Genomic DNA, 21,401 nt, shown 5'->3' with positions numbered 1-21,401 from the left:
GCCGACCTTAATTATTATGATAAATTATATATTATCTTTGTAATTAGTTACATCTAGTATTTCGATCTTTATATTTTTAAAAATTATATTAAGATTTTTATATTTTTATATTTTTAAAAATAAAAATTTTGAGATCCCTATATATAATTAAAAAGATAATTTTATAAGATTAAAAATCAAGAAAGAGAGAGAAATTTTGTTAGAGCAACCAGATTAAATGTTTCACTTTTGTAAATATAAGAATCTATAACTTTTTGAAAGTATAAAAATCGGAATACTAAAAATAACTAATTATAAGGAGTAATATATAATTATAATATTAGTATCCAGAAATGATTGAGTTTGATAATCTTACAAAAATTAGTATTTTCTCTAGGGAATAAAGAATTTAAATGGTTTGAAAAATTAAATTATATGGGATCTTTTGTATAAATGAGACTTTTTTTATATAGAGAGTAAATAAAAATTAATTTATGGGAGCAGTTATAAAGAAATCATCAGATCTAAATAGTTAATCAAACCATTTAGACACTACAATTAATACTGTCGGGTCGATGAGACGGTTGACATAATATATTTTTAAAAAATATTTTTAGATAAATTATAAATAATAAATCATGATTAAAAAGAATACCAGCAATAATAATTTATAATTGTTGAAATCATGAATATTTTTACATTATCTCTCGTTCCTTCATTGAATTGAACACAAGGCATTACATTAGCCCTCAATGCAATATGCAAATGGATGTGTTCTTGGTACACTACATTGTGCCAGCATGCTCAGGAAAACTTATCAATGATAGAATTCCATCTCTCACTGGATTTATTTATGTAGTTGCTAAAACCATTTTTATCAGTCTGATCAAAGTACAGATGAATAGAATAAAATTCGATATCGGCTATATTTATATCTTGATCAATTCATGGTAATGGTTTTGAACTGTATTAAATCATAACTATAGCTAAACCACTGCCACAATTCATAACCATTCCACTCAGTTACCCCTAATTGGGTTATCACCCAAGAAGAAAAAGATAAAGATGTGAAAGAGCTATGCGTGGGATGACAAGTAGAGAGAGAGAGAGATGCTTCTATTGGTTTCTATTGTTCAAAAGTCATGACATTTTTTGTGACAAGAAGCTTAACATTCAAATCAGTCAACTCTAAAACACAACAGATCAGAATCAAATGAGTCAACTTAGCCATCGAAAAACTCTTGAGATCTTCAACACAAGTGGAGACAATCATCTTATTTCTCAGCTGTAGAGGATTGCAGATCAGACGTAGAGTTAGGGCTGAGTACATACAACTGTAGTTGGGAAGTCTCAGTGTTTGAACTCTGAAGGGAGCTTTGTCAAGGAAGGCTTCTGAAATGGATTAAAATGGAGCATTTGTTATAAATAACGATTAAATAGCATAAGAATAGAGAACTTAACGTCAAAGTCGTTGTAGTATAGTGGTGAGTATTCCCGCCTGTCACGCGGGTGACCCGGGTTCGATCCCCGGCAACGGCGCTTAACTTTATGGTTTGTCATGTTAATTCGTACTTTTTATTCGCGAGGTTAATAAATTCTTAATTTATGAGTCTAGTGGCGATATATATATATATATATATATATATATATATATATATATAACAAAATCAACAATTTTTATGAGAATTAATTTCAATGATAATAATAAAAAAGAAAATGATGGAAGCAGTGGAATACCGATCCTTAATTGGACCTTCTTGACTCAAACAATTTCATAAAGAAGAAACAAACAAATGGAACATCATGCTGCTTTTTAACATGATATCCCCCCAGCTGTGATACTTTCTACAAACTTATAACATGATATCCCAATGGAAATCTCCACTACTTTGATAATTTGAATTATTGGGTGAAAAAAAACAAAAAACTGAAGACATTGCCATGATCCTTACAATTATCCATTTCATCTCCCACAAAATAATTTTGCAACAATCCACACGTGAACATGTAGCATACAGATCACCTAAGAGTTGGTGGTAATCCATCCTCTCAAAAAGAAGCTCCATCTTACAAACTTGGTGAAGTCATCCTTCAGTGTTTTGACTTGGTGACACTTTTACCACTTCAAATAGATTGATAACTGGTCCTTTGACTTCAAGAAGAAAGAGAAAAGAATTTAGGATAGGAAAGTTCTTTGAATATGTTGTTTGTCATCTTCATGGCTGGAAAAGACATCCAACATGGAAACAAGGTCAGCACTGTAATGGATCTTAAAATTGCAAGGACAAAGCAGGAGACTTGGATTAAGAACTCCACAGAAACAATCCATAGGTTCACAGCTAAAAGCTTGGTATATGAAAACTTCATGAAAACATCCAGCAAAAATGAAGTAACCTACTTAACTGTGGCTTAAAAATAATGCAGTATTCACTACAAAGCAGAAGCAAAGGAAAAAGAGGAAAAAGAAGCTTTTATTACATAGTTTTAATGAACTTTCCCACATAAAGGGTCCTTATGATCCAAATGAATCAAGTTTCTAAATCATGCTTGGCCCATATGGTAATATCAAAACATTCACAGCGCAGAAGCTATTCTTTCATACTATCTACTAGACCTTAATGATGACCTCAAAGATTTGAGTGAAGGAAATTGTAAATTGTAGTAATCTCATAAGTCACATCTGACATGAAATCAGATGTGAATAGTATATGGTTATGTTATTACCCAACCAAGGTGCATATGAAAACTTTTGAGGGGTAAGTACACATGATTTTTGACCAGAGTCGTGATGTCTATATTCATAAACTTCTCTACAAAATAAAAAAAATAACATCTTTATTTATTTCTTTCTTAAAATTTCATCGAAAATCCTAATTTTTCCTAGATGGAATTATTCTTATGTTTTACAAATAGTAACTTACGGAGCATGCCTCCATCATGGGCCCATATTCACCTTACAAGGACACTAATGAGGTTGGGCCATTAAATGAAGGATGTGTAGATATGAGAAGATGATCTTTCCTACATATAAGTAGGACAACAACAACAACGACATAGCAGTCATAAGTCCAAACTATTTGGGATCAGTTATATGGATCTTTTGCAACCATTAATATATGTAAAAAAGCCTTAAGATCCGGGTTCATGAGATCTAACAGAGTTTTACACTGGTTATCAATGACCTAACGTAACCCTCCATCTTTTTCATTTGGGCTTGGTACTGACATTGGCGGTGTTTCCTATATATACATATACATATAGAAAGGTTTAGCCTTATGATATCTAAGAGAAGCAAAATACTAGTTAAGGATGTTATAGTTTGCCATGGGCATCATGAGGTATATGCACATTTTGTTCTTTTTTTCCTCCTTTGAAGGCTATGCTATGCACAGTTTGATAACAAGGAAACTTCCGAATAAATCTCTGTAAAGATCTGTGTTTTGTGTGGTGTACTTTGTAAAACAGCTTATGAGAAGCTACGTAGCAGTCTGTTAGTTTAGACAATCTGTATGACAAGAAGATTATGAGAAGTTTAGGTTCATCCTTGTGGCACGAAAACCAGATACCTTATGCATTGTTCTTTACGAATTGAATGAATGACTAGAAATAAAAGCATCCTGAATAAGAGACGGAATTTGTGGTCAATATCATGTTGCTTCATGTTTATTTCATAAGGACTGCTCTACAGGAAGTGCAGTGGATATTCCAGATGACTAACACATAAAAAGCAGATCAGATGAAACATTAGATGAGTAAGAAATTAACCCAAATTGCATAGTCGTGCTTGTAAAAGTAAACACTAATATGGGGATTCTCATGTAATGCAATATCAAAAAGAAAAAAAATATCATGACAATGAAACTTCTGTGACAAAAAATTTGCTTCTGGGATAAGAAGAATAATCTCTTACATTGAGATCATACTGCAGAATCCTTACCAGATAGACCCTTGCTTTGTTTTTCAACTTCAGAATCAGAATTACCTGCCATGACATTTACCTGCTTAGAAGCCATAGAGCCATGCTGTCGTGATGGGTTTCCTATTCCAGTAACTGATTGTTGATAAAGAATTCCTCCCACAAGTGTCAAAAGCAAGCAAATCAAACCAAACTGGCTTGCATGCTTGTCCCAGATCAACACATTGATTGCAACCGTGAGAAACTTGTTGACAACACCGGTAACTGTAAATGCAGTAGCAGAGATTGCTTTCCTTGCCGCAAACCCAAAGAAACTGATGAGCAATCCAAAAACACAAGACAAAACCACTGCAACAAAGGCAATGAAATCAAACCAGTTCCCAGAATTGGATCCATAAGCTGCAAAGGCATCTGCATACTCCCCAGTGACAAACCAAAATACGGGCGCCATCATTAAGGACAGAAGATTATTGTAGAACACAAAACCCCATGTGTTCAGACCCAAATTCGTTACCATGTGCTTTATGTAAACCATCTCCGTTGTAATGGTTATTAAATAAGCGATGGCCCATGAGTATGCAGTGAGGGTGAATGCCGAATCAGTCATCACATAGCCAATTGCACCCCCCAGAATAATCACAAGAGACAAAAATGTGAGCTTCGAAGGGCACGGCTGCTTTCTGAAGGCGGTATCAGCTATGGCAACCAGAAGGGGAGTCAGGGATCGGAATACTATGAAAGTATCAACATTGGCATGCCGAAGGAGATTGGTATTGGTGAAAATGGCAAGGTAGAAGACAGTAGCCGCAGGAAAGAACTTCTTTGCTGTCTCACAGGTAAAGGGATCATAGTAAAGAAAACCCAGCTTCCCGAGAATCCACACACCAAGAGCCGAGGTCAAGTACTGTAATGCCGTTAACAGGCCGGGATAATTGAACATTGTGATAGCAAATTTGTTGATGACAGCGAGCAAGCTGGAACAGAGAGCGTAGCCCACAACAAGGCTAGTTGTGGTGTAGTATGGCTTTGAAGCTTCGAGTTTGATTCCAGCCATGACCGTGCGCTCGGCCGGTGCAACAATCAACAGTGATCCCTCCTCAGGTCCGATCTTTCCATCTATCCGATCGGATGGTCGACAAGTTCCCAGAAATAAAATCTTTGTCGGTAAATTCTCAAAAAATAGATCCAAAGTAAAATATTAGAATTACATGAATACAAAAAAATAGAAGGTCTTGGATGTCATCCTTAGATCTAAAACAGGAAAATCGAGGTAATCAGCATCTTCTACCTTGATTTTGACGACGAACAAGAGATCTAGTTCCAAGGGTGCAGAAGAACCAGTCCAGGTGCTCTGAGCTATCGGGAACGCCAGCCAAAAACAACTATCGATCCAAAACGATAGAAGGAGATGGAGGAGGAGGACGGGAGGGAGGCAGCGGATCGAAATCGATGGCGAGGGATAGAGCAGCGGAAGTAGCGAAAGCCGTCGGGTGCTTTTATGGATCAGTCCCTGTCAAATGTTATATGACACACAAAGCCCTTCTCAATATAATTATCTCACACCACCCAAACATATCAAAAGAGTTTATAAGGATTAGAATAGATGATTTAATATTATTAATTTTTATTTTAAATATTTTAAATTAGTGATTCAAACTTAACAATTTAGTATATTAGTTATCCTATCAATCTAATATTAAGAATAGTAAGTGTCTATTATGATACTTTAATTTAGTTTATAATAAGATTTGAATAAAATTATAAAAATACATGTGCCTATTATTACTAAATTCACTAGGTGAAATTCTAAACAATATTTAATGATAGTTAATATGATTTATTTATGTATGCTTTATCGAAATATATAAGGACATATTTTAAATACGTTTGCACAACGACGTAACGGTACCACAAAATAACACTGTCATGTGCGCCGCACATGCTATGCCACGTCAGTCCCGGTGCTTCTAGTAAATGTAACCCCCGATGAGGGCGTTACCGTAATTTTAAATTCCCCAGCGTTAAGAAACAAGGCGGAGGGAGTCTCGCGTAGGCTTTTTAGGTTTACGATCGTCTCTCGTTTCTGTGGCGGAGCTGCAGCAGCAGCTCTTCTCGGATCCCCTTCTCCCCCACTGCGCAGGTACAAATATTAGGGTTTCGTCTCGACGTATCGATTAGCTCTCTTTTTCTTCCAATTTGGATGCAGTATCAGTCTTTTGTCGAGTCCGTCTTGTCGATTCATTGCCGTTCGCCGTTTGCTTTAGATTGGAAAGTGTATCGATTGCAGTTTCTGTGCTTTTCTGATTGTTTGATCCTTTATAGTCTTTTTCTGCGAGTTTGTGTTTTACTTCGTTTTCATGCTAGGGTTTTTCTGTGTATATAAGCTCGGGTTTAGGGTTTCCGAAGGCGCGTCCAGATCTGTTCGTAGAAAGACTTGGGAATGCTCATGGATTTATGTGTCTTAATCGATTGTGTTCATCTTGAATCTTAGGCTTTTCGTTTTTCCGAGATCGATCCGTGAAAGCATTAACTCCACTTGGCCTTTTGTTTTCCGCCATCCATTCTCGATGAGGTCATATTGAGATTGTGCCGAGTTCCTTCTGTGACTCGGAAGGATCAACGTCGTTGTTGCTCCATCTGTGAATCCATTGATCGGGCCTCAAGCGAAGCTTCTCTCGAGCGGTGTCCGGTGCCTTTAGACTTCTATTACCTTAATCATCTGATAGGCCGTATCGGAAATTTTACAGTGTTTTAATGAACGTCTTAAATCATTCTTTTATGTTTCTTTTTCCTACCTGTTTGGTCAATTCTTTTCCATTGTGCTTACAAGTTAAAAGAGCTATTTGCTAGGTACATGAAATACTGCTAAAATTTTTGATTAATTCACCTTCTGAAATGATACAGACCAAAGTTTTCCTTGTTTGTTTCTTGAAAACTCAAGCTGGCAAAATGGCAAAAAGGAACCCTATTGTCTTCCTGGATGTAGCAATTGATGGAAATGCTGCAGGAAGGCTGATGTTTGAGGTATTAGATCTAATTGTAGAGTTACTATAATACATGATTTTGATTGATGTTCTCATTTTCTGCTGCATATAAAGTAGATAATCTATCCTTTCATTCCTTTTAAAGTGCATTTTTTAGAGTGCTGAGAAATTATTTCTTTTGCAGCTTTTTGCTGATATTGTTCCCAAGACTGCTGAAAACTTTCGAGCACTCTGCACAGGTAACTATCCTTAGTAACTTCATCCATGTCAGTTTATCGCTGGGTTATATGTTTCTTTATTCTTTCTGTTGTTTGTTGCACTTCAATAAAATACTATTTGACATAATTCCTTTTTGAAAACCATAATGAAGACATTATTGATGTCCATATTACTGCTGGATCAAATAGGCACGTGTAGAATTATCGTACTAGAAATCTCCTCTATATTGGAGTCCCTTAATTATATCCCAGTGACTTTTTTCTTTTCTTGTTACCCTGATCAACAAAATAAAATGGGACATCCTTGACTATTCAACTGAATCACTTCGACTGCACCCATATTTACCTTGCCTTCCTGCATCCTCTTTTTTAGATGCTATTTTACTCAAGGCTCGACATTTCGTGCTGACCGGCCATGTCGGTCGGCTGGTGGTACAGTGTGTACTCCATATCGGCATACTGGCACACAGTACACCGGGGTGTGCCGATGGGGACTTGGGCGATACGCATCTTGGTCACCCTTGGGACCAATACATATCATCCGTATCGAACCGACTTGGGTGGTACAACAAACCTTGATTTTATTCATTTCAAAGCTTAGCTAAAATTGTGGATTTCTTTGTAGCATGCTAAGCACCTTCAGGACTTCGCTAGTTGTGATTGTGCAATGTTCAATACTGCTCATGATATGATTTGATATGCTAATCATTTGCCTCATTTTTTATACATTGGCATATGTGGCATCCAAACATGTCAAGCATATTAAAATCTTAAATAGTAAGTTACTAAGTTGTTAAAAAAATGTGAGACAAATGGCCTGTGAACATGGATGCACCAATATGGTACAGTTTCTGTATGGGATTGGATGAACCTTTTTTCTCTCAAAGGCCTTGAATTTGGAATTTGCAGAGCTTAGCCGATATGACTGAATCTTGGCCATTGTTCATAGTTGGCCAATTACTTATGGTAGCAAATAGTTACTGGTAGGCAAATTTTTAGATTGATTCCTGGTCAATCCTACTGATTTTGGAAAAAAAGAATAATGCCACATTCTGACCCTAAGAATCACTAATAATCATACTTCATTGTCCTCTCCACCTTTGCTTCTCACTGCATCTGCACTCTGCCTCCTTTGCATAGGGTGTACTTCTCTTCAACTATTTCTAGAGTTCTGTGGAACATCTGACATGCATCAGTGACTTGTTCGATGACCACTAGTGTTGCCACTTATTGGCTAGGGTATTCTAGCATTATATTGGTCTTTTCTAGAATGTATCATTCATTTAAAGTTAACTATGTTGGCATCCTAAGACCTAAAAGAGTTTTTTGTTGGGTAATAACCATCAGGAAGAGTATATTTTGCACCACTGTGACATTAGGCTCATTGTTATGCATGTATGCACAATGAGCTTGTTATGCATGATTTTTTTTCAATATAGTTCTTTAGAAGTCTGTGTTGTGTTGTTACTACTTGAAGACTTTAATTAAGGTTTGTGTGGTTGAAAACAAATATTCTAATTGAGGTTAATGGATTTGGAAGTTTGAGATCACTTTCTTGATGGTTAGAGAACAGATAAAAGTTGATAATAAATGATAAAAAAATAGTCTATGCTGGATTATTTCAAATTAAAATAATGTGGTAATGCATGATATTATCTAATTGGTGATCATTCGGTTGGTTCCAACCAATCTTCTTTGTCATTATACATTAGTACTGAAGTATGTTGATTAAGCACAGTGTCTAAGGTTTATGATCAATTTTTAGAGGATATCTTGTTAAAAGCAAAAATCTTGACATAGAGGATTTTTGCGAATGTACAGCCTGAGGTCTGTAAGCAAAATTAAAAGGGATAGGCTTCTCTTCAGTTGACACAAGGGGTGTAAAATCCATAGTAGGGAAGCCACACTTGAGTGGAAATAAACCTTTGTGATATTTCAGATGGCTCCGAATCTCAATTGTGACATCTGCACTACACTTCTCTTTTAGTGAAAATTTCTTGTCAGACCTCGACATGGATGGATGAACCTTTTGCTTCTTGAGGTGACACCAAGGTTTTTAACACTGTTTCGTACCATCCAATACGGGCGGTATGTACCGGTCTACCAGCTGACTGACACACAGACCGCTAGCTATCGAGCGGTATTAGGCATTTGGCTATAGCGAGGCGAGGAAGAAGAGGGCGTTCGAAGAAGAGGGAGAAGCATTGAGTGGTGGCGGTGAGGCGAGGGGAGGAAAAGAGGGCGTTCAAAGAAAAGGAAGAAGCATTGAGAAAGAGGATCACGAAGTCACCGATGTGCCGTCATCAGTGTCTCAATGAACCTGAGCCCGTCGAACATCTGTATTGAACTTGTCATCCATGCCCTTTCTCGATCCTGATCTCGATCTCTATCGATCAATTCATCGGTCGACCAATACGAAAGATTTAATCCCCTATCAAGAACCAGGAGGTAACGACGAGGAGAGTCGTACCTCTTTAGAGGAGGAGCTGGAGGCACGGGGATCGGGGGAAGCAGTGGCGAGAGCAGCGGAAGAGGCGGTCGTGAGGAAGGCGGCAAAGGCCCCGGAACCTTTGTAACCCTTTTGAAGGCCGCAGCCGAAGGGTTTCTCCTCCCCACCTCCTTGACGTCGAAGGCCGCATCCGAGGCGACGAGGAGAAGGAAGGCTAAGGGTTTGGAGAGAGCAGCGGGTGTACCGAAAATTATAATTTATATTTTTTTAGTTGTACCGCTCGGTATGCCTTAGCATACCACTCGGTATATCGGTATAGTACAAGATTAAAAACCTTGGGTGACACTATATTATCTTTATAATTAGCTATATATCTGTACTGCAAAAATAGAATGAAGAAAATTGTGCAGCATATCTTGTATATGATTTATGCTCCATTTTGATGTCAAATGTTTCTTCAGTCTTTCAATTGTTATCTGGCTCAGCTAGGATATAACTTATAAGCAGGAAAGGCATTCTTCTTTCTCCCTTTACCACATGTCCATATTGAATTAGCTGCATCTAAACTTTTGTTCATGTTGGCAGATTCTGTTTTTGGTTGCAGGCTGAGAATGACACAATCAAAGAGATTTCTGCAAATGTTTTCTATAGTCATTCTTTTGTTACCCTCAACTTTCATAGTAGTAAATGACTTGATGCTTTTTCCCTTAACTTCGGTCAGTCATGAGCAAATCATTTCTTATCATTATTGCCAATGTTTTGGTTGTTTGGCCAAAAAATAGTGTCTTTGTTTGGTTTTTCTTACAAATTTCTTGGAAAGGGAAAGCCATTTCTTGTTATATCTTCATTATTGTTGGCATTGCTTAGTTAACAAAAAAAGCCTGGTTTTCTTGCTTTTTTGGTTGAAAGGAGGTGGGGTTGCATCAAATCCATTCTTCGTGTCCTGTTGATGTGTTGTGTTTTACAGGTGAAATGGGATTTGGGCCTATGACTAAGAAACCCCTGCACTACAAGGGATCGATCTTCCATCGCATTATTAAGGGCTTTATGGCACAGGTGTAATCTTATTTCTCCATCAATTTTACATAGTAGTCATCCATTATTTCCAATACATATGTGTTGCAGTTTTTCTGGTTTTCAAAAGTTAGATGTGATGGCTTCTGCCACTTGTCTTTCCCTTGTTTAACATGTAGGTTACAGGGGAAATGGTCACAACTGCTTTTGTTGTCATATAGTATTTAAGGTTGTAATTTGTTGTTTTTTCTGCATACAATTTTTCACATTGTGGGTCCACTTTTTTTATTTGTGATATGTTTTTGAAATGGTGCTTGACATGGTTGTTATTTTGGCAGGGTGGTGACTTTTCAAGACGTGATGGTATGCTTCTATGTTTCCATTGTTCTCTTTTTGCTTTATTTAACTGTGGGTTGAAAAGTAAAGGATTTTTTATTGGTGTACAGCATGGTGCATTATGTGTACTTGAATCGTCTATGAAGTCTCTGTTTTTTGTTTCATACACAAACTCTAGATGTGATTGTTCTAATAATTTGCCTCCATGAATGTATTACATATTGCAAATATACAATACACTACCTGCAATCTTTATTCTTTTTCTTGATTTAGATGATTGAAGTATCTCAACTTCTAAATGATGATGATTTGGATAATTTATGAAGATAGTAGGCTAATGATTAATAATTAAGAAAGAGTCATTTACCAGGAAAGTCTAATTAAATTAAAAAAAACTGTTATCTTGCGCAATCACATTCTCTTTTAGGGTCGCAACTGGTGCAGAATCTTCTAGGTTGGCTTTCATTCTGTTTCAAGTTTGTAGGCTGGCTGCTGGACCAATATGATGGAAGAAGCAAAATTGGAAAGTTTAGGTGATGTTGTTGCTAATTTCCTTCATAGTTTTTGTTTAGTTTATTTTTTTCATTGACATAAGAGCTAGAACGTAGGAAGCACACCTGTCAATAGTACACACTTTTTCTGAAAGAATATTGTGGAACCTATATTATTTCATTGTCACTTAGTATTGATTCTTTCAAACTTATGATCTCCTGCTTTCCTAGTTGTTACATATGACAAGATAGTTTCAAGCATGGTGATTGTATTTTCTGTTTTGCATGTGCATGTTTGGTGGAACTTCTACACTTGTAGCCTTACAGAATCATATTGCACATTAGAGTAAGTTGCTGCTTGTAGTTAGACAAAAAAATTGCTTTTAGCCTTTGATATCTTTTTTCTTTAACATGTTTAGCACTTTGCATTTCAGCTCTGGGTTGTTAGGTTATTAGGTCACTTCTTCGGTTCCTCCACACAAAAAAAGCTTATAAACTATAGCTGCTATTCTGGCTATTTTCTCATATTTCTTTTCTGCCTTTCATACTGGAACATTTGGCATACATAGTTTCATACATTATGTTTGAACCAACACAGCATATTTTTGGATAATCACGTAAAGGAAGAGTATATTTTGTGTTTATTTTTCCTTCTAACTGTAGTTCATTGCACTTTTACATATTGTTTACATAAGGAATGCATTTTTGTCCGGTTCGGTACATAAGAGCTGGTGTTTACCTGATCTGCATTAATTATGGTCCTTAACAACAAAGCTTAAATCAACAAAAAATCTAACAACTAGTTTTGAATTTGAGCTTCAGATTTACCTTGGATTGGGAAATATGATGATGCTTTCTTTAGTTTGAATCTTGATTTGCTAAGATTTTGTGGTTTGGAAGAGAAATATACTCAATTTTGGGAGAAATTGAGTGAAGAAAGGAGAGAATGGAAGTTTTTAGGTGGGAAGAAGAATAAAAAGGAGGAGAGAATTAGGTGAATGGGTTGTAGGCTTGCCACGTGTTAAGCTTGTGTAAATTGGTCACTTGCTTCCCAACACACACGATTCAGCATGCATATTATGCAGTACAAAGTACAAACCATATGACTGATCCGAACTCACCCTATCTGCAATCCTATAGGATGTCGGACTGGTAAATGCTGACCCATATCCACAGTATGACTGGTACTTAAATTCAGAGTGCTAACAGTAAGCTTGACATAGAGGCTTTAGTGCCAATGGTGCTGGTTCCTAAAATCCAGGATGAAGTAAAAATGATCTATGTCAAATTCACATCCTGATAGCCTGTTAGTTTGGTTTTTGAGAGCCATGTGAATGGTGCATTTCTTGTTAACCAAGGCAGAGTTTTAGAAGAAGTGTCAATATCCTTGGTGTGTAGCAGTAAAAATTATCTTCATTAGACGGGTTTGGTTTGTAGTAAAGCTTCAAATAAGATGGGCTTTGAGGGCAAAAAAGTTGTTGACTTTTTTGATGTATGTCTCATGTGAAGGATTTTGATGTTCTAGGGCGGCAAGGTATTTTAATTCTGGCTCTAATGCTTTAGTGTTTAGAAGAGAGGAGCACCTATGATTTCTGTTTAGTTTTTGGAAGAAGAATGTCAACAACATCAAGTAAAACAGAGGCAGCAATTATCTCCATTGGTTAGTTGGATCTACAGAGTAGGTGCCACATTAAAAAAGATGGGCTTGTTGGTGATGGTTGCTTGCCTTTATGGTAGAAAATGCCAGTTATCCCTTCAAGCATTTAGGGTTTGATGTGCTCTTTCAGAGACTTGTGTGTAAACATCGCTCCTGATAAGATTTCTGCTGGCGTTTGAGTCCATCTATATATCAGAGTCTATTTTTGTTAAATTTCTGTGGAATTCTATACTTGCAACATGTACAGTCATTATCTGTGTGATTTTACAACACGTAGTTATTATATGACTGCTAAAAAAGCATGAATGTGGGTTAAGATAATTATTTCTTGCATCTGAAATATTCAATTGACTCTTTGCCATTTAGACAAAGCTAACATTCTGCTACCACCTAGTTCTTAATAATTAACTTGGATATATCATGCTGAGCCATTTTGTCATGGTGGCAAATGGTGTGTTGGTACTTTATCTGCCTTTTTTTTTACTGTTAATAGTTCAATTTCTAATGATGTTCTGATGTCTCAAGGTAATGGGTGTAAATGCTTGACTCGTTAATATCTTTGAATGTGTGGATATAAAGCCTTCTCACAACATTCTTTTGAATATATTCTGATAAAGAGAGTTGAATTGTCACATGATCTTTTTGGGCTTGCACTTTGACAATTTGCCCTTTTTAAGTGTCAAAGCTTGCAAAGATCTTCTCATCTCTCTTGCATACTTGATTTTCTTTCTCCTAGCATTGCATTAATAATCAAAGTCTGGTGGCTACTTGTATCTTCTCTCATAATTTCTTGGACATTTATCTGATGTCCTGGTTGTGAATAAGGCTGTTGTCTACAATGACGATGTTGAAGTACGCTGTTAGTTGATGAATTTTGATTGCTTGAACATTGACACATTCTGTCATTATTTTCAGGAACAGGTGGTGAGAGCATATATGGCGGAAAATTTGCAGGTAATTTTATTCCAAAGAATTTAGTAGGACTGTATATAGGCAAATAGGTTTTTTCACCCAATTACAGGAACATGTTTTGAGGTAAAGTTTTTAATTTTATGTTTAACCTGCATATGCCGTGAACTTTTTGTTTTAGTGGGACCATTGTTTGTGTTTCTGACAGGAGAACATAAACTGCTGGAGGTAAAAGTATGTATTTTTTAAGCCAATTTGTAAATTAAGCGATGAGTTTTAACATATTAAAAAGGTATGAAAATGTGTCTCTGCATGAAATACTCTCACAGGCAATTTTTAGTGATGTCCTCATAAATTATCTTGGCCCTCATAAATTATCTATGCTTATGTAGATGTCCCTTAGATAAACTTTCCATCCCTAGCCATTAGAAGTTGATACTCAACTGGCACAAAAACAATCCCAACCCTGCGACCTTTTGCATAAATTTCCGGGACAAATTACCATTTAATTGCTAAATACCTCTTAGTGTTAAGTGAGACAGCCAGAAAGGATCACCTGATTACGTTAGCAAAAGTCTAACTGATGTTAATAACAAATTTCTCATGGAGGATATATGTAGATAATAGATGCAAATATGGCATAGACTCATGGTCCATGAAAATATGAACTTTAGATGGATTTGTGTGATATAGGTAATTGAGTGATGAATGGAAGAAAATTCTCTATTTGTCCAAAATGAACATTACATTCTTAGTCAACAAAATTTTTGAGAATTTATTACATAGTCAACAAAATTTTTGAGAATTTATGTTTGAAGCAGTAAAATACTATAATTGGTCTTGATGGCCCATATATTTTTAGAAATTTGCGCTGCTGCATAAACTCTGATTTTTTTTGCCTTGGCTACCTAGTTAAGCGGAGGTCCTTAAGTACCATGATTTTTTGGATAATTTCTTCTATTGTAAACTATGAACTTCCTAGATCCAGGTCCTAATTATATGAAGCTAAGGTCAAGACCTTTCCTAAAGAGTCATTGAAAAAGTCTCCAAATGCAAAATCCTGTTGGCTTATTAATATATTAACCTAAAATAAATTTATTGAAATTCAATACAACTCAATGAAGGACTTCTAAATCACCTCAAAAGAAGGTCCAAAGTATCCATCTGCCTGATGAGGGACCAGCTTCGTTAAACATGGGGTCTACCCAGATGGTATGTGTACCAAACGAGATGATTGGTACACAGACCTGTTGAATTATATCAATTTTTTAATTTTCTGAAATATATGTTGGTTGTGAACAAATGTTGACATCAGCCAGTGTCTCATTTTCCTCATCTTCCTCCCCCTACCCTCTTCTCTCCCTCCTTTCTTGGTTTGTGCTGTACCATCCTGTATGACTGTTGATATGTCAATTTATACTGGTTGTCATACTAGTTCAAACGTTGATCAGTATTGGCCCCGGATCAAGAATTTGAACCTTTCCATAAAACAATGACAAAATATGATGATGAAAATTCATTTAAAAAACTGAAATATACAAATTGTAATCTGGAGTGAGTTGATATCTGATTTGGCTCAAATTTGAACTTGACAGCATTCATTCCTTGATTCAGGTTACCATGATCGTGACCTCATCTTAACCTGCCTACATCAATCTCTATGTGTGTATGTTGAGAGTTCATACTTCTGGCCCTTATGGTAATCCATGGCAGCTGAAGCTGACATGGTAATCCATGTCAAAAGTATTTTCTCTAATTATGAAAATGAGAATACCCAATGCAATTTTGCCAACATGGTTGAAGTGGATACAAGGTTTATTTAAAAGTTGGTACCCATCTTTTTTGGGTTAAAAGTCTTGCTGCTATTGCTTCAAAGTACATACGTATTGACATTCCTGTCATACTTCATCCATAATAATGATCACATTCCATTGGATCTATTAATATAAGAACTTATGAATGTTATTGAGGTGCTTTGCATATATAGTGCGTGTGTGCATGTGGTATTTCCAAAGTAATATCTACAAATCATTCTCTCTCTTGCTCTCTCCTTTTCTTTTTGATGTCTGGACTTGTAAACTTAAATGTTGTGGTTAACATTGGCTTTAGTTCCCGCAAACATTTGAATGTTGACATGTTGATAGCTTCAAAAAAGATTGATGAATTTGCACTGTTCTTTTCTCACATGGACCCCTTGTTCAGTTTGAGGATCTAGTTTCGTCAGACTTATGGAAATGACCTTTGATCATGTGCCTACAACCTAGACTTGGATTTCTTGATAGCTGCAACTATTATTTTTATTCATGTTCTGCAGATGAAAATTTTGTGCTAAATCATGATGGTCCCGGTCTTCTATCGATGGCAAATGCTGGTCGTGATACTAATGGCTCCCAGTTTTTTATCACTTTCAAGCCTGCTCCTCATCTTGATGGGTTAGTTTTAATTTGTCTATCTATGTTAATTTCTTATTCAACAACTTATTGGACTATTTTTTTATACTTCTTTAAATATCCAGATGAACATTTGCACATATTTCATGCATTGTCCTTGCGTGCTTGAGGTTTATATCATTTACCTTCTGATTTATCCTTGTGGCATATGCATTTATGAAGCTTTTCTACTGATTATGCCACATTGCTTTTGATGCATGGAACACAAGAACATCAATCGACAGCTAGATTAACTTGTTCATTTTAAGTACATGGTTCCTTACAGTATACATAATCCAGTTTTGTTATGCTAGTATACCACATATGTGGTAGCCCATCATCCAATTCTTACACATCATGATTGAATTTTTTGTCAGGAAGCATGTTGTTTTTGGGAAGCTCATACTGGGACATGAAACTTTGAAGAACATAGAGAGTGTTGATGTCGATGGTGACAGACCTGTTGTTCCAGTGAAAATTGTTAACTGTGGAGAATTGAATGAGAGTGCAGCAGCATTGCATGAAAATGGTACTATATTTCCTGGGTGAAGGGCTAGTATGCTTTTGAGTCTCTTGAAATTTTTGATAGATTATTTTACTTGTTCTATATGCATGCCTTACTGTGTGCTAACCATGTTGATGTGCATATGGAGTCTTTTGTTTTTGAGGCCAAGTAACTATATGCTTTTGATATGGCCAGACAAGAAGAAAAATTTCAAATTGAAGAAAGTTAGGGATGTTTCTTCTGATGATGGTCATGAAGGACGGCGGTGTGGACGGCATAAGAAGCCTTCTTCTAAAGGGAAAAGGAAGAAAAAGAGAAGAAGATATTCTTCTGAATCAGATAGCTCATCAGACACAGAATCAGAATCTTCAGAAACTGACAGTGATTCTGATTCTTTTACATCATCTACATCTGATGTCAGCAGCTCAAATGATGATCGGCGGCACAGGAGGAAGAAATATTCTAGGCGAGACAAGTACAACCATGGGAAAAGGAAAAGGGATAGAAGGCGGGAGAAAAGACGAAAAAGGCGTGACAGGAAGTCAAGACACAAGGCCAAGAGGTTGTCATCTAACTGTTGTTCAAGTTGATATATGACTGATGTGTTTTTTGGCTATCTCTACAAAAATATATTTTGAAGGCGTAAAGTTTTTTATGGTTTATAAAGATAGTGAACCATTTTATTATGTTGATACAAGGATGTCGGAGAGTGACTCTGAAATGGGGAGTACTAATGGTAGTAGCTCTGATGATGATGGAAATCACAAACGGCGAGCACAAAAGTCCAAGGTCCCATCTCATGTTTCTGGTAAGTCTACTTTTTTCTTTTTCAGATGTGTCAGTGTTTCTGATTAATCCATATTCTTGTTGGTTAAGATCGTGGAAGTTTTTCTGAAGAAAAGAAAAAATAACAAAATATGAATGACATTGATAATACAGAAAAGAACATGGATTAATAATGTCTTTCTAACCGTCTTCCTTCATGGCAGAAGTTAATGGCTACATGTACAATCTAGAAGCTAATTCTTTTGTCAGTCAAAATTTAATATTTTAATGTTAGTATTTCACCACGTACTGGATAAGGGTGAATACCTACATGCAATTGTAAATAATATCTTAGGAATCTCTTCAATGTGAATAATTTCTAGTGGTGCCATCCCACTTTAGTAAATGTTAACTTGATTCTTTCACCGCCTGCACTCACTACGATTCACAGCTTTATTACAGCTTTTGAACTTTCTTAATTTATTAGATAGTGATGCTCTCTTCTGCGGTATTCAATTTAGATGAGAAAAAGTCACAGTTACCTGTGGAGAGAGAAACTATTGCCATTTTTCTTGACAAGGGAGATATAACTGAGAAGCTTCCTGGTGATGGTGCCAAGTACCATAGAGAAAATGGAGAGATCCAGAGCAATGGCATTACAGCATCAAAGTCTGTCAGGGATGTGGATGAGCTACCAAACTTAGAAGCCAATCTAAACAAATCCAGGTTATTTTATTCTTCTCCTTACACCTGTAGTTTTTTCTTCTTACACTTTTCTGCTGAACTGGTATTTTATTTGACATTCATGAACAGGAGCCATAGCATGAGCCTGAACCAATCTATGAGCAAGAGCATGAGTATCAGTCCAAGAAGGAGTCCAAGTGAAAGCCGAAGTCTGAGCCCCAGAAGGTCAGTAAGCAGAAGCCCTTCTCCAAGAGTTCTTAGTAGAAGCCCTGTTTGTGAACCCCGTCGGAGCAGTATAAGTAGAGGCTCACCTCAGAGAAGCATTAGCAGAAGTCCATCTAGAAGTGTTAGAAGTCCTGCTAGAACTGTTAGTATAAGTCCTGTTGGCCAGACTGAGAGAAGCAAAGCCAAAAGCCCAGTTAAAGTTCACAGCAGAAGTGTAAGTGGAAGCTCTGTAAGGTCTCTGCAGGAGAGAATTCCTAGTGGGAGCCTGGAGAAGGCTCCTACTCGAATAAGCCTCAGTAGAAGTCCAGTCAAGGAAAAAAGAAGAAGCATTAGTCGAAGTTCAGGAAGGTCACTGCAGAGGAGAAGCCCTAGTAGGAGTCCAGTGAGGGCTAGAAGTGTAAGTAGAAGCCCTGTAAAGTCTAGCGGCAGAAGTAAAAGCCGTAGCCCTGCACAGGCTCGGTCACGAAGAAGCATCAGCAAGAGCCAAGGGAGTCCTGTTCGCAGGGCAATATCACCACCTTCCAATCATCGCAGGAGCTTGTCAAGGAGCGCTTCCCCAGATGGGTCTCCGAAGCGCATAAGAAGAGGTAGAGGTTTCAGTCAGCAGTACTCCTATGCGAGAAGATACCGAACTCCTTCTCCTGATCGTTCTCCTATTAGATTGCATCGTTATGGTGGAAGAAGTGATCGTGATAGGTAGTGTGTCTTACATTGAATAATTGTGTTAGTACATGATACTCGATGCCCTTATTTTTATTCTGTTGCATTTATAACCCTGCTCATCCTTTTTCTAGGTATTCAAGCTACAGAAATTACCACAATCGTTCCCCCCCTAGACGTTATAGGAGCCCGCCGAGAGGAAGAACCCCACCAAGGTAACTTACATTTCTATTGATTTTATTATGCTGCAAATAGTAAATTTTTAAGCCTAAATATAAGAAATTGAAGAGATTGAAAATGTAGTTATCTCTTCCGACTGTAAAAATGAGGAGTTGGTTATGATAAAAACTCGGCTAAATTCATATATGATGGTTGTGCATAAACTTTATTGTTTCACAAGTATCAATGCTAACAACCTTTATGTTCTGTTAGATTGGTTGCCTACTAAGTTCATGAGAATATGTGGTCTTATTGGATGGTTCAGCTTAATGATTGTACTCTCTATTGGTACACTTTAGACTCAGTAATAATCTGCAAAAACATACTTTTTCCTGGTACATGATATCTTGATGCTTGTTTCTGACTGTTTCCAGTGTCTCTACCACTTTCTTTGTCTTATTGAGCAACTTTCTTCCATTGACAGTGTCCTTGTCGCTAAATTTTATCTTTACTGAATATGCTTCTTCAATGGGATACATTTTGCTCCTTTAGGCATAATGATCCGTTGGTGGTTTATCCATGCTTACATGGGTAAAGTTTTCTTGATATATTTGACCATGAGGATTTTCTATTTAAAATACTTTGTCGTGCAAATTCATGGTTCAAGATCTTGATCTTTAAAATGATAGGGACCTGAACCTGGATAAAGAGTCTACCATATTTCTGAGTTCAATGAAATTTAAACAATCAACTTTAAGAATCTTTTTATTCTTTTCTTTGGAAGACACTAAATAATTTATGTTAAAGTATCATTACATTCCAATAAATTGATATGGTTGAAAACGAACTTCTGGGTATAGTTTTCATCTTTAAATCCATAAGAGATGACTATAAATGTTTACATTTAAATTTGTTGGTCTTTGCATTGAAGTAGGGCTTTATTCAGTTTTCTTCAGCATGCCTTTAGTGAAACATCTATACTGAAATGAATCATTTGGTTTTTTGAATATTGGATCTTAATCTGAAGTGACACAAAGGGAATGTGTACTGAACAAGTTCTCTTTTTGCTGTTTGTACCAGTTCAATTCTTAGGTTTGGTTTGCTTTGCTTTGATTTTTGAAGGTTCTCATCATAAAAAAAATGTTAATCATGTGTCTTTTAGATCCAAAATCAACCGGAGTTTCTAAAACGGAGGGCCTAAGGGAATTAAGGTTGTTGTCCTGTCTGGTTTGGTTTCTCATGTTCCAGTTTGTGCCTGTATTTAGGTACCGAGGTCGGAGAAGTCGTACTCGAAGCGTATCTCGCAGCCCTGTTGGTTACCGTGGCCGGGCAAGAGGTGGTCACAGCATGAGCCCAGCTCGTAGTCGGTCGCCAGCCTCAGAAAAACTAAGGTCACATGGTGCTAGAGACAGCATTCGCACTGAGAAACGTGGGTCAGTTTCCAGAAGCAGAAGCCCGTCAGGATCACGCTCCAGGTCTCAGTCCCGCTCTTCCCATGACACCCGCTCTCCAAAGCCTGTGAGCAAGGAGCAGTCGAGGTCCCCTTCCAGCAGTTCTGGTGGAAAGAAAGGGTTGGTCTCTTACGGGGATGTCTCCCCTGATTTTGGTGGGAAATAGGGGACAACGGATCACCCATTAAAGAGTTTTCCTTCTAGCTTTGAGCAGCTGAGCAGTAAAAGGGATTTTCTATGCAGAGACTACTGGATGTCTGTACGAGTAATGTTTTTTGCTCGGTTGTTTCTTAAACTGCCTTATGCTTTATAAGCAACACCATGTTCCATCGTTTCAGTTTTGGATTGTAAGAACAATTGTTGTCTTAAATCTGGATATTTCTCAGTTGGACAGAAATGAACTTTGCCAGTGGCATTTCAATTGGTTGTCTTAATTCTTGGTAATTCTACGTTTGTTGTACGAGATTTTCCTATTTATTCTCGCTTCAGGGGGATCAGAATACAAATGTTCGATATTTAGCATCAGCTGCTGGTTCTCATGTTTCTTGCAAGGCAGGATTTCTTTCGCTT

General features: G+C 36.9%; 2 protein-coding genes and 1 non-coding gene across 7 annotated transcripts; 2 read left to right on the top strand and 1 right to left on the bottom strand.

Annotated features, from left to right (window-relative positions):
• The first annotated feature begins 1,446 nt into the window (after positions 1-1,446).
• TRNAD-GUC (transfer RNA aspartic acid (anticodon GUC)) lies at positions 1,447-1,518 on the top strand. The gene has a single exon. It is a non-coding gene; the product is annotated as a tRNA-Asp (tRNA).
• Positions 1,519-1,840: 322 nt separating this feature from the next.
• Positions 1,841-5,382, bottom strand: LOC103999296 (GDP-fucose transporter 1-like). Of its 3 annotated transcripts, none has more exons than XM_065127112.1 (3): positions 5,184-5,382; positions 3,890-5,066; positions 1,841-2,201 (listed from the first exon to the last, which is right to left on the bottom strand). In XM_065127112.1, the coding sequence occupies exon 2, from the start codon at positions 4,947-4,949 to the stop codon at positions 3,897-3,899; it is 1,053 nt and encodes a 350-aa protein (XP_064983184.1). In that variant the 5' UTR covers positions 4,950-5,066; positions 5,184-5,382; the 3' UTR covers positions 1,841-2,201; positions 3,890-3,896. The 3 variants fall into 3 exon arrangements, with proteins under 3 accessions (XP_064983184.1, XP_064983185.1, XP_018686951.2); XM_065127113.1 differs by having other exon boundaries at positions 3,890-5,011; XM_018831406.2 differs by having other exon boundaries at positions 3,978-5,382.
• Positions 5,383-5,905: 523 nt separating this feature from the next.
• On the top strand, positions 5,906-21,252 carry LOC135623780 (peptidyl-prolyl cis-trans isomerase CYP95-like). Of its 3 annotated transcripts, XM_065127109.1 has the most exons (14): positions 5,906-6,035; positions 6,800-6,919; positions 7,064-7,118; positions 10,514-10,602; positions 10,899-10,923; positions 13,960-13,998; positions 16,268-16,385; positions 16,760-16,911; positions 17,083-17,449; positions 17,586-17,695; positions 18,174-18,378; positions 18,466-19,257; positions 19,356-19,436; positions 20,646-21,252. In XM_065127109.1, the coding sequence occupies exons 2-14, from the start codon at positions 6,845-6,847 to the stop codon at positions 20,995-20,997; spliced, it is 2,460 nt and encodes an 819-aa protein (XP_064983181.1). In that variant the 5' UTR covers positions 5,906-6,035; positions 6,800-6,844; the 3' UTR covers positions 20,998-21,252. The 3 variants fall into 3 exon arrangements, with proteins under 3 accessions (XP_064983181.1, XP_064983183.1, XP_064983182.1); XM_065127111.1 differs by lacking the exons at positions 5,906-6,035; positions 6,800-6,919; positions 7,064-7,118; positions 10,514-10,602 and adding an exon at positions 10,703-10,789; XM_065127110.1 differs by lacking the exons at positions 5,906-6,035; positions 6,800-6,919; positions 7,064-7,118; positions 10,514-10,602; positions 10,899-10,923 and adding an exon at positions 11,347-11,429.
• The last annotated feature ends 149 nt before the right edge of the window (positions 21,253-21,401 follow it).

This window comes from Musa acuminata, chromosome BXJ2-9, assembly GCF_036884655.1.
Source record: "Musa acuminata AAA Group cultivar baxijiao chromosome BXJ2-9, Cavendish_Baxijiao_AAA, whole genome shotgun sequence".
Taxonomy (NCBI): domain Eukaryota; kingdom Viridiplantae; phylum Streptophyta; class Magnoliopsida; order Zingiberales; family Musaceae; genus Musa; species Musa acuminata.
The sequence above is the reverse complement of the archived record's forward strand: the minus strand, read 5'-3'. Positions and strand labels throughout refer to the sequence as shown.